Genomic DNA, 13,749 nt, shown 5'->3' with positions numbered 1-13,749 from the left:
AACCAGCAAGAAAATTTGTACCAGTTAATGATACTATAAACAGAAAATTATTGCTTTTAAGAACATACGCAAACTTCTCTTTCAGTTAGGTGTCAAAGTTTGGCTGATTTTGTATATTAGAGGAATCAGTCAATCTTGCCAAGTAATGTAGCTGAAAACATGTATCATCTTGTGATTCAAGGCCACTATAACTTCAGATAGCAATAGAGCTCCATACTACATGCTATTTGTTGTATGATCTGCAAAGAGCTGAAGCATCCATTGAACAGAAGACATCTGGCACTCATTCACCCATGAATCTGACAATGTGTAATATTGCTAGTAGATGTACTTGCCAAGAATGCTAGCAATAAATTGAAGGTAAGGAAATGGAAAGTCAGACACCTTAGGAATGATTTATATAGAAACAAATCTGTTCTTTGAGGAAGGATGATAAACTAGTTTCTCAGACCAGTCTGACAGTGTCCATACCATAACTGAAAACATCTAAGCCAAGCAAAGCATTCTACACCATGGAAAAATAACTGTTCCAGCATGAGGAGAAAAGTGATAATTCATGGAAGTCCTAGTGAAACAAGTAGACCAGTCCATCCACATAAGGTGTCTCCCACAGTTTCATATATTGTACCTCCATAGTATTCCAGTAAAACAGTGACAATGGATAATGCAAACAATAAATTCAGGGGGATAAAATTCTGTCTCCTTTAAAGTCAATGCAAAATTTCACCATTTTCAGAATCAGGATTTCACCCTTGAGTGCCTTTATTTTCAAGTATTCACAGCGAGGTGACTGGTTTTTGGCACACAGCCCCTCTATTTGTTGCCTGCTCTTAAAAAAAATCATATTATCAGATTTTAAGAGCAGTATTTAACACTTAGCTCCAGTCGCTTCTTATGCATTTCAGGAACCTGCTAACAATAATAATTAAAATAAGTAACTTTGCTTATTTGCTTCACCATTGCTGGATTTGCTCCAGATATTCTTTCTTCCTTCTCTTCCGTCTGTCCATCCTGCACTGGTCTTCTTTCATTGCTCACTCTGGTTATGGTTAATGCATAAGACTTCTTGTTCTTGTTCTTGTTCTTGTTCTTGTTCTTGTTCTTGTTCTTCTTCTTCTTCTTCTTCTTCTTCTTCTTCTTCTGCTTCTGCTTCTTCTGCTTCTGCTTCTTCTGCTTCTTCTTTCCCCTTCACTGCCTCTTTTCAAGACTTAGCTGAAAGTGACTGTTTCTTTTAACCAACATAATAACAAGGAGCACGCATTGTTTCGTTCAGGTATGTCACTTGGGAGAAGAGGTTTTGTCCAGGATACTCAATACATGTAAGACCTCCTAAACACACAAGACTACTCTTTTGGTTTGCCTGTACATATATCGCTAAAAAGGGCAGAAAAAATTGTTTTCTAGTGCTTGCAGGCTTCCAGAGGGGAGCCTGTTAAAATCCAATGGAATCTGTCACCATAAATGACAGAATCCCACAAGACAAGAGTGGGGATTAGCCTGACAAAACATCTGCCTATGTCAACACTGTGTCAAGTGAAACAAAGCTGCACCAGACACTGATCCAGGCAACTTAGCATCTGCACTCCACCACCACCTCCACGCTGACAGCTGGGCATGCTTGCAAAGCATGTCTGCTTCTCCCTGACACCACTGAAAGATGGCAAAGCTCAGTGCAAGTGTGGGTCCCTGACAGCTCTGCCTTAGGACTTCACACCAAAAGCATGTACAATGCCATAAATGCTTCGCTCTCCCTCACTGCTAATGGATAAATATTTTATTTCTCCCAAGAAGACAATCTTACTTACTTGGGATAGCGCCTCTGCTGAAAGATGGGCAGAATCTCTGTATCTTGATTTGAATGTAGAATCAGTAAATCCCGAAATCTTTCTGTCAGGACAAAGAAAAAAAAGAAGAAAAGAAAAGAAAAAAAAAACAAACCCAGACTGTGACTCTGCATTACAAGTTCAGGCCACAAGTAAGCAAGCAGTAATACCAGTGAATTCTCTTCTCCAGCAATAATCACCAGAGGACAAAGCTAAGTGTATAGGGAACAAAATCTATATATTCATACAAAACTGCTGCTAAGACTAGAAATCACTGTTTCCTGTAAAACCTTTTAATAATGTTTTAAAATGCAATTTTTTTCATCCAATATTGAATTCTAGTAGTGCTTACAAGTTTCTCAGGTCTGCATACAAGTCTTCTGTCTCTTACAGAGACAGCCATAAACAGTCCCTGCCTTGAACAGCTTAGTCTAAACAGAAAGGAGGAGCCACTAAGAATTCACCAGCCACTCCAGGATCACAGCAGTCTAAAGAAACATAGATTAATTAATTCATCAAAATTAAATTGCAGTACGAGTCCTTGGGTAACTGATTCATTGGTATTTTCAAGGATGGTTGGAAGACTGGACTGCTTTTTGTTCACTATTATATATTTTAAAAACTGCATTATAGGATCATTTGCAGTAGGCAAGGTTTTTGTAATATAGCTTCACCGACCACCAAGTGAGGGGTGGTTGTGGTTTGTGCAGCTGCCTTTCTCCGATGCCTTTCTCTAGAGGTAGTTAGACACAATACATAAGCGGGATCTGCAGGCGCTTCTATCAGTATCAGTTTCTCAGTTCCTGGAAGATGAGAACCTCCTCAAAATCCACTTGATACCCAGATTCAGGGATAGAAGGGAATTTCCCATCCAGGTCAAATCCCCTTAGCACACCCCACAGCTCTCTATAGCATGGGACATGCTCTGTTTCCTTCTTTCCTTCCATCACCTGCAATTTTTATTTAACCAGTCTTCCACTGGCACAGAAACCCAGGACACTGGTGATGTCCTTCCCATCTCCTACTCTTCCTGCAATACCTTATAACTGTGGCTAGAAGTCTTCAGTTACAGGTTTTATCCTTCATTTGCTAAACCACAGTTTGTAGCCTGTGTTGTGTGTAGTAGCTGTACTACGGGTTTCTCTGAACTAGCTATCTCTTCCATGTTGTTTTTTCATTCTGGGAACTGAACATGAGGATAAGCGTAGTCCCTCCTCCCCTTATACTCTTATGTATCTCAAAATATCCTCTAACACTGGGTTTACAGATAAGGAAATCAAGGGACAGAAAATCAGTGGAGAAAAAATCTGAATCTCCCAGCTCTGAAAAGGAACCATAGCAGCCTTTTTACTTCTTACAGGTTAGTATACGATAGCTTTCTTAACATTCAGTTTTATGTACTGTTATGTCATCATAACTAAACTCCATTAATTTGGATGAAATTCTGCTATGTACCCTCTAAAATGGAAAAAAAAAAACCACCCAAACCCATGCTTCATAAAGTTATAATACTTTGAAGAAAGCATAATAAATTCAGAAGAAAAACTCTCTTGTTAAGGGCTCAGTTTTAAAGGTCAATTGTCTCAGATTGTCTGATCTAGTCTTTCATCAGCTGGCTAAGATGTATTGCAAACATCTCAGACAAGATACCAGGATCTGCAGTGAAGAAACAAGGGCTGATACGTAGTATCTTTGTTCCTTTATTTCTACATGTCTGAAGATTCAATTTTGAAAGAAATAAGCACTTGTACCTCCAAAATTCTAACTGCATCTTCAAAATGTAACTTAGTTTTCCCTCTGAATGTGGCCAACAACAATAAATGCAATGCTGTAAAGTTGGAAATGAAACTCAATGAGCATCTTTCAGGGAACTGCCTGCTCATTGTCTTGACAAAAAGTCTGCCATTACAGCTACTTCTTCACCTCTTTTTGAATTTTTAGGAAGATGCAGAGATTTGCTTTTTTCTCAGTCCTCTGGTACACAGCAATATGCTGTACGCGGACATGTCCTGTCATCCTTAAAGATGGTATGCTATGATCTTGAAAAGCCACTGGAGAAGAACTGAAAGGCTTCAGGAAGCTTTCACTGGTGCAAAATATCCCACTGTGTATGTTTCAGAATGAGCACATTAACTTCCACCCCTGCCTCAGGAATCTCCCAATGCAACTCAAGCTACTGGTGCATTCCTAGGAACCCTTTATGAAAACGCTTCGTATGAACAGCCTTTGTGTGTGCCTGGGGGAGGAGTGAGAGGAAGTTTTCAATGGCAAACACTGAATGATAGCACTTCCTTCTATGACTTGAGGGTTTTGATGTCCAGAACATGGTGCAAGTCACCACGATTAAGGATTTTTGTCTTTGGGGTGATCTGATTTATTTATTTTTTAGGGCCAACAGCAATGCAAAGCATGGAGAGTCATGCTCTTCATTTCAATACTGCACAACACCACATTACATGTAAGTGAGTGAGGTTGGTTTGGCAGACCTTGCAAAGGGCCTGTGACTCTCTGGAGAGACAAAACACATCTCGGCGAGGGCACAGATATGCTCTGCTCCATTGTTCTGCATGAGATGGACAGCACCCAGGCAGAGCGCCATATTCCATCTCTATCCCTTACTCCATGACTCTTTTTCTTGTGCTGCTGCCCTTTCCCATTGATCCAGGCCACCTGGCAGCACTCCAGGACTCAATTTCACAAGCTGCAATCTTGAAAATATTTTGAATAGTAATGTGACAGAGCTGGCCAGTACTGGAGTGAAAGCAGCCAAGTTATGGCATCTGAAATTGGCCTAAACAGCTTCCCTACTGGATCTTGTTTTCGTTAAAGTTAACTTTTATTTTTTTCCCCACGCTATGGCAAATTTCCCAGGCAGATGTATTTTCTTTTCACCATATGACTTTACTCATTTTTCCATGGCAACACTTACGCTATACGGTAGCATTCCACCTCATCTCAAATACATCCTACACCTTTCTCCAGCATATGTAGCCTCCACGTCCTGTAAATCCTCTTAAGAGAAATGGCACACTGAACAGAAGCCTTTAGGATTAATTTGTCCCATAGGACCATTATGTACATGCTTCACCCTTCAGGTCTATGCTATTCTCATGTTACACATATGTGTGCACAGTAAAAAAATCACACTGGTGCAAAAGACACTATTGCCTTTAAGAACTATCCAGCAAGGTGATGGGGGAGGTGATGAGAACTTTGGCAGCTACTGACAGAACACAGGTACTTTTGGTGCTCTTACAAAAGTGAATATCAGAAGCTTAATGCTTGACAAGAGAAGGCTTTTCAATTTGCAAGAAAAAATCACAATGATACCTTCCAAGGCAGGGAATTTTTTCAAAAACCTAAGATTTTCTTCTAATCCATGCTACAACAACAAATGAAAGACTTGAGAACTGATGAAACTAATAATTAGAGCATTTTTACATTATTTTGATTTGCAAACACTAGTTGATCAATAGAACCAAACCAAGTCACAGACAACCTTATCATTACTTGGATCATTTTAGAGACACATCTCCCAAAACTGAGTCTTTTCCATCACTTCCTACAGTTTAGTACCTAAAATGTGATGCTTTTGTCTAGGTGTCTGTCTGGTTTGTTAACAAAACATGAATAACATTTACTTAACCAAGTTTTAAAAGGTTTACTTCTGAAAATATGTAATTATCATCTCCGTCCCTCATTCTACCCATGCAATTTGCATTAGTTTAAGCCTGTACTAGCTAGTCTCCTAATGATTTTTACACTGTTCTGAGATCAATTTTGCCATTGTTTTGTCACTCTGCTGAATGTGACACTTCAGACATCATCTCACTGACCCTCCCACAAGTCTACCCACAGGACAAAGTTCTCATGGACATCAAGAATGGCTGCACAGTCACATCTTATGCTCAAACTTATCTTTTCAACATGCTGAGTGCCTCCACTTCCTCCTGGCTTTCATTTTGAGCATACAGTTCCTTTCAAATCCTTGATCAGTGAGAAGTCCTCAGTTAAATTTAGGCAGTCTCACCGGGATCATACATGTACAGCTAAATGTGTAGCATAGTTACCTGTGATGACCAGAGGCTGGATATAATAACACAATCTTATGCCCCAACCTCCTAAATCGGGAAGGTTGTAGACTATGAAGGAGAAGAGAATGTTTGCCATTGAAAGATTTAGAGATTTAATCTTCCCTCTTACATATAGCTCTCTTCCCTGTCTCTCATCTAATTCTTCTTCCCTCTTTTCCACCTTTTGTTCCTCCTCCTCTGTCCCAGCTCAACATATTCACAAGTCAGCTACTGGAATCTCAGTATAAATGCCCATTAACATCTTTATAATACCTGTTATGACAAACCAGTTACCAAATAAAAGGACAGAAGGATGCATTTCAAGGCAAATTTTCCCTTTGAAATATTTAGATGAATGTCACTGTTGTTCTCAAGCAGAATGGGGTCGTGCTCTGTATAGTGAGTAAACGGTAATGCCAGAAAAATGTGAGCAAGAATGGGCGTACGGTCTGAAGCCCATTCAAACTGGTTACACAGTCAAGTTTCCTTTTTTCCAGGACACACTATTAGAGAGGTGGAAAGACAGACAAAGAGAAATTTTATGACATTTTAATATCTGGGGCTCTCAAAGTGAAGAAAAATAATTTGTATAGAAGGTCCCTGTGAATTAAAACACATTATTATTCACATTCTTTAGACAGAGACACTATGGCACAGGGAGCACTGGCCTTGTTTTTCAAAGCTGTCACATCCCTGAAGCTCTTACTGCTTTAGCACTTTGACGATGATGCCAAAAGTCACACACTGCAGTTGTGTCAGGTTTGACTTTAAAAGTCAGTTCTTGTGGTTTTTCTTCCCTTGCTCCTTCTTGTTACAAAGACTTTACTGAAAATAACAGCAAAGTCACTCTGCTGAGTTCTAAGGGTCTTGAAAAATCAAATTCCTGCTCTTTCAGAGTTTGATGGGTCTGTATCTATGAGGCCATAGCAGTATATACCTGAAATCTGAGATATTACTGTTCTGTTTATCCCAACCACCTTTTACCCAGCAGCTTCAGACCACTCAACCTCTAATGAAAACAGGTTGAATTGCATGCAATCAACTCAATTAAGAACACTGTAAAACTGATGGGAATTGCTTTTTATGGGATAAGGATTTTTTATATTGGTTTTATGGATTATTTTTTAAATCAAAGTTCATAAGAATAAACAGAAATGTGATTACAAAGCAACCAGACAATGGGAGAACAGAATAGCCTCATCAGTTATAAGGTTCAGAACATTGTGGTCCAGAAGCCTAGCTGTCTACCAAAAGGTCTATCTATAGTGACACTCTCATGCATTTGGGTATTTTGCAGTCATGTTTCTGTAATTACCTGTAGCACTTCTGCATTCATTGAGACACAAATCTCAGTTCCATCTTTCACCACACAGACACTTGCAAGCCCTGCAATTTCAAACTAAAAAAAATCTGCCTAGTTTTATGCAAAATGCAGAGTGGTCTGGAGCACCTTCCGCACCATGAATCGCTCCCCAGCACCTTGCAATAATTTAAAAAAAAAAAAAAAAAAAAAAAAGATTAAGTCAGCTTTCTTAAAACTGCCAAGAACATTTAAAAGGATTTGAGACCCACTAATCTAACTTGTTTTCAAGCTCTACATTTGGAAATGCTGTCATAAGTAGTTCCTCAGTGCCTTGTAAAAAGAAAAGGCATTTAGGAAGAAGCCTTTGCCAGTTAAAGGTTATAAAACTATGATGAGCAACAAGATGGCGTAAAATTGAAATGTCCACTATTTTAGTTTGGCCTGTGGCTTATTAATGGCCAAAGTTTATGAAGTTAAGGAAGCATTACTTCCCTCCTCTTGAAGAGTCAGTGCTACAAATACCCTCCATCAGATTAAAAGGGGAGGAAAGAAAACAATGATGAGGCAATGTTGATGAGCTAAACGTTCCAAAATGATTACATCATAAGCCTTGGAATTCCCCTGAAACATACATATTTTGCTGATACAAAGAGACAGGCTTTTTGATCAGCTTGAACTTCCATGATACTCAGCCCATTCAGCTTCACGAAGTTTAATTCTCCCTTTTTTTTCACCCCCATTTCCTTCCCTCCTGATCAGTCATCTGAAAGACTAATTAGAGCTACCATTTACAGAGCTACTAAAAAGAATTAAAAGCTAGTAAAAACCCAGAAAGTTGAAAATTGTATTAAAAACCTTGCTGTTTATATTTATTTAAGGGAAATAGAGAAGCTTTTACAGAAAAGCAACTGGTCCCTTCATTTTCTAAGCTAGGTGAATAAACAGGGATCATCCTTCTGTTCAACATTTTCTTTTGCAGGATTTTAGTCCATTTAAGCAGAGGCGTAAAAATAAGGAAATCAGCTAATCATTACACAGGTCAACAGTGAACCTTCCAGTCACTCCAGACCTGCAGAATAGTTCTCCTTTCTTTGAAGAAAGTCTCTGTACAGCCTGCTTTCCCTCCTAACCGGCATTACCTGAAAAGTAGTGAGCTCCTTCTCTTCCTCTAACTCTGTGCCTACCAGCTGGAAATCATTCTCCCTCCCTGATTCTGGCATCAGCACATCCTTTCCCGGCTGGAACTCTACATGCTTTCTTATGTCTTTAAAATGTCCCACCTACTATGTCAAAATTAGCCTGGAGAGATTTATTTCTAAATAAATATGACCTCCCTCATTCACACTATAATCTCACATATTGCATGATTTATGTGTGTATACCCATATATAAGCCAATGAAGAAACAGAGTAAAAGGCCGTTCTTGTCCAAGGAACCTTAAAAGGTTGGAAGAAGAATGATGGGAAGGAAAAAGTATCACTTGCTTTGTTCCAAAACAGGGAAGAGAGATGCTGAGGACCATATTTAGACTGCATTTTGTATCTCTAACTTGACAAGACAGCAGTGACTGACCCAGACTGCCTATTAGCTATACTGCCAGACTTGGGTTCCCCAGACAGCCAGTGAAGAGAAGCCGACACAACACCAAAGTTAAGCAGTCTCGATGCTTAATACTGAGTTAGAAAGCCTTCTGTAGGTTATACAGCAACTCCCTAGCAGAGCTGGGGATTAGCTAGACAGCTGGAGTTCAAAACCAATGTCTTAAGATTATTTTTTTTTCTCAGAGGTACTTACTATACTTGAAGACTGTTTCTGTCATGACAGTAGAATTAATTCCACAACTTGACACTTAAAAAGTGCAAGAGTAAAACAGGGTTTAGAAACAACACAAAATGGTAACTGACTTACAAAAATATCTTTACAAATACATGCTCTGAAGCAAATGTTATTTATGCAGAATTTTAGCACTGAGTTCTACAACTGCTCCCTTTGACCATGAAGGGCCATACTTTGCTGTTTGAACTCCCCATGAGCCAATGCCGGGAGGGTCAACTACCATTTTCTTCATTAGTGGTGTGCTTTCCTCTTTCACAACATGCCAGAAGAAAAAGAAATGATGAGGCATCAGTATATCCCTTTTTGGCTTTAAGGTAAAATTGTGATACTTGATCTAAAAAGTCCTTACATTCACAAAAAAAGACTCAAATTATGCGGGGATTCAGCTGGTTCTCTCTTTGTAACTTGTAATTTGATACAGAAACTTGAGAAAGCCTAACCTTTCAAAAGCTACATGGGATTTTAACACTGAAATGGAACTACTATCCAGCTGTGCAATTACTGCAATACTATCCAGCACTGCAGAGCTCCAGAGGGTATGCCCCTAAAAAGCTGAGCAAAGGCACAATTTCGTCAGGCTGTACTGTTTCACACCAAGGGCCCTCCTACCCCCATATCTTGCTTCATAGGCAGACACCTATGGAAGAATCAGCACAGGGCAAGACCCTCCTGCTGTCACTTTCCCAGCCTCCAACCTTTTCTATCTTAGTGGATCTCCTTAGCCTAAGGTGGTTTGTCTATTAAGAAATGCCTTGACTTCCCTTTAAAGTACTTGCCCAGTCCCCCATGTAAATCTCCTAATCTATCCCACATCCTCTGACAAGGAGTTCCATGTGTCTCTCACCTACCACATGAAGGTCCATCATCTTATGTTTGCTCTGAAATAGTGTCTTACTGACTGTATTTGATGACTAAAAGTTCTGGTACTGGTAGAAACCATTAATAGTTAGGGCCTACCCACTCACTCTTCCAGCGTTATGCATGATTTTCTAGACCACTGCTATATTCCCATAAATTATCTCTTTTCCAGGCTAAAGAGTCCCTGCATACTCAGTTGTTCTGTGTTTGGATGCCTTTCCATGCTTTTGATCATCTTTGTCATTCCTTCCTGAACCCTGTCCAGTATCCTGTCTGAGAGACGAGGACCAGACCTGCACACAGGATTCAAGTCCTGGGAGCACCACAGAAATACCCAGCTGCACAGCGATCTACTCTGCTTTATTCTCTACTTGTCTCCTAATAATTTTTCTCTTTATTGCTGCTGAACACTGAACTGATGTCTTCATGGAAATAATTACCATGACTCCAAAGTGTTATTCTTGGGCTGTCATGGTCACATCACCTCCAGCCATGTGTATTAGTTTGTCACCAAATATATAAAACATCAGTACATACTTGTATGTATATATGCACTGGTATTTTTAGCCAGGTCTATGAATTGCAAGTGTGATATATTTTATACATTTGAACAAGCTACAAGAACTTTTCATTAAACATATTTAAATGGCAGTCACAAAATAATGGAATTAATCCCATCCAAGGCTAAAGTTTTGTATCATACAAAATCACCACCAGTCACTGGGAACTCATTCTTGGGCTTTTGTCTATTCATATTTGGTCTCAGTTTAGACTGTAAGCACGGGATCGTTTCACCCTCTTACTAATACAGACACAGCTTCATTATTACACTTGAATATGCAAATAAATTACTGTAAAATAATTTCACAGAATCACAGAATAGTTGAGGGTAGAAGGGATCTCTGGAGATCGTCTAGTCCAATCTCCCTGCTCTGAGCAGGGTCAGTGAGAGCAGGTTGCTCACAGCTATGTTCAGTTGGGTTTTGAGTATCTCCAAGGATGGAGGCTCCACAACCTCTCTGAGCAACCTGTTCCTGTGCCTGACCACCTTCACAGTGGAAAAGTTTTTTCTTCTGTTTAAAAAGAATGTCCTGTATTTCAATTTGTGCCCATTGCCTCTTGTTCTGTCACTGGGCACCACTGAGAAGAGTCTGACTCTGTCTGTTTTACTCCCTCCCAGGTAAAAGTAGATAGGACAAAAGATATTGGAGGGAACAATTACAATGCCATGAAACTCGGATTCAAGATCTAATGAACCTTTCCCTGTCCAATATAAGAGGTAACTTAAAGCTGATAAGAGTATATTTTATCTTCAGCCACTGTTGCTAAGTGACACAAAAAATGCTTTGCATACCTAAAATACACAACAGGCCAGTCTTGTATAAAGCACTCCTACACCATTACAACAGAACAGGAGGGAAGCACTAGCAGATTTTGGCCTAGCAAAGGATGTCCCTATAGACACATCACTGCTAAGTACATCCCAGTTCTTTGTGCCAACTCCTTTCTTAAAAGTCATGCTAAATTTCACTAACTGATATAATCAGCAGGTCTGCTTATGGGGAAAAAAAAAATCAGTATTTTGTGCTGTTTCCATTGATTGCCACTTTTGGATAAAACAGCAAAGCCACATCTGTTTGAGGAGAGGGACACAGCAGGTTTGGAGGCAACTGTCCCCACAGCTGATAAACGTGCAATCAAGACACTGCCCTGCCATAGGCTTCATACATGCTGGGCAGGTTAGATGCAGGCTTCTCTTCGTTAGGGCAGGGATGGGACGGGAAGGGAAAATGCTACAGAAAAAAGAGTTTGCAAAAGAGAACTGGAGTTTCCTTGTTAATGCACCCTCACTCCCTGCCTTGGGTGAGACTGCCCAGTCCTCTTCCCTCCTTCTGCAGCTGTGAATGATGTTGCTAATCACTGAAACTTAGCTGATGTTAGTAAGGTCATTAAGTATAACTTTTACTTCCTCACAGCTAAGTGGTGTGAATACCTACATGGAAGGTGCTAAGTTGTTCTCAGGGTCTGTGCTGAGGGCCAGGCAGAAAGGTGAAATAGGCTGAATACTTACAGACAGTGCTCCGACAAACCAGCACTGATATACACCCTGTGGGGAAAACCTGCCTCCAGCCAACCACTTAGCTGAACTAAACCGCTAGAAGTAACAAGGCTCCAAATAACAAACAAAAGAAGAAATAGGGTATTAAGGGACTCCATTTATATATAAAAATAATTTCTCCTGTGTTTTCAGCTGTTTGTGTCTTTCAGAGAACACATGCAAGTTCTTCTCTAAAAGCACTCCTAGCACTAGTGGCACTGAAACACAACACAGCACACAGTGTTCAGAGCTCAGCTGGATCCTATTTTCTATATAAATTTTGCTAGTCAGCTGGGGATGATCCACTGGGAAGAAATGCACATTTTTTCCAAAGATCTAATCACATCTGAGGCTCCATTTCTTATAACATCTCTCTAAGGGCAATATCAAAACCTTAGCAGGAAATCATTTGAATGACTGGCAAATGAAATGAGCCATTAGATATTGTTTTTCTCCTTTTTTTTGGATAGGTGATAAAACGTAATGCACACAAATGTATCAGGAAATGTATCAAAAGTTTGGTTTAATTTCACCCTGCTGTGAGCAATTCTGTTATTTCTTCTTACATCTAAATTAAACAAGTCATTCTCGAGAACTTAAGCCAGCCCACACCCTGAATATAAACTACTATATATAACTAGTCTGGGTAGTTTTCTTTTACTCTTACTTAATAATTTCTTAAAAATACATAAATTTGCTGACTTAGCACTAGCTCTTGTGTAGACTCTCCTTAAAATATGCTGCGGGATTTTCTACTAGATTGTCGTCTCCATATTTCAGCTATCATGATGTTATGAATGTTATGAAATACTAAATAGACATGTTTATACATGACAGAAAGACTGTTACTACTCAAGTCAACAGAAGTACTCCCAGCCTTGAATGGGAGAGAAAAGCTTAAAAATGTTACTATGTAATACTACATTGATAACTATTTTCTAGAACAAAGAACCAGTGGTTTAACATGATTTAGATCACACAGTTCCTCACGTCATTGTAAGGAAATGGTTTGGCATGTACTTTTCCAAAAAAGTGATTTTGCCAATTCTTACAACTATAAGCTGTCACTACATATCTATCTTTTGATTCTTTTAGTTACCAGTCACAACCTGTCATATAACAATGCATCGATGTACCATAACAAATTCAGCAGTACAAAACAGCACAGAAATGATAAAAACTTCCTCATGCAGGAATGGCACGTGCTGGTATATATATGTTGAAAAGTATGGGAGACTTTTAAAGAAATATTATTTCTCAACAAGTTTGTGGATTAGTGAAATGCTGCTTTACTTGGAAACTGCACTGAGAAAATTTCATTTGCCATGCTTGTTAATAATGGGGCACAATTAGCATAATCCCCACAACCATTAAAAAAATGCAAACATCAAATAACAGAAATTATAAAAATGTCTTCCTTGCATTATATATTTTGCCTTTTTCAAACCAGCCATGGCTAAGCTCAAGAGACACTCAGCTAACACAGTCTAAGTGAAATCCTTGAGGGAAAGCCCTGTGCTGTCAGGCTGGCACCAGCCACTTGGCAAAACACAGCAAAGCATCACAGCTTCGTCTTTGAAAATGTGCGTGGGTGTCTTTGGCATTTTCCTTGAGGAAATGGCACTTACAGTGTGCTTAATGAATAAGGGAATATGTTAAATTTATGGGAAGAGATAGTCCTTAAAACTGCTTATCGCAACGAAGAGCACAAACTGCCCACCGTTTTATTTTCATTTCACATAACACGAGGAGGCTTCT

The 13,749-nt window shown here is 39.4% G+C and overlaps 1 protein-coding gene across 2 annotated transcripts in view; it reads right to left on the bottom strand.

Annotated features, from left to right (window-relative positions):
* The window catches only part of NOX4 (NADPH oxidase 4), a 112,704-nt gene that overhangs the window by 35,752 nt on the left and 63,203 nt on the right, over positions 1 to 13,749 (bottom strand). For both annotated transcript variants that reach the window (XM_075717079.1, XM_075717084.1), the window contains exon 13: positions 1,806 to 1,887. In XM_075717079.1, coding sequence (XP_075573194.1) covers positions 1,806 to 1,887 — 82 coding nt within the window. The remainder of the gene's footprint in view (positions 1 to 1,805; positions 1,888 to 13,749) is intronic.

The sequence above is a fragment of the Pelecanus crispus genome, chromosome 1 (genome assembly GCF_030463565.1).
Source record: "Pelecanus crispus isolate bPelCri1 chromosome 1, bPelCri1.pri, whole genome shotgun sequence".
NCBI lineage: Eukaryota > Metazoa > Chordata > Aves > Pelecaniformes > Pelecanidae > Pelecanus > Pelecanus crispus.
The sequence above is the reverse complement of the archived record's forward strand: the minus strand, read 5'-3'. Positions and strand labels throughout refer to the sequence as shown.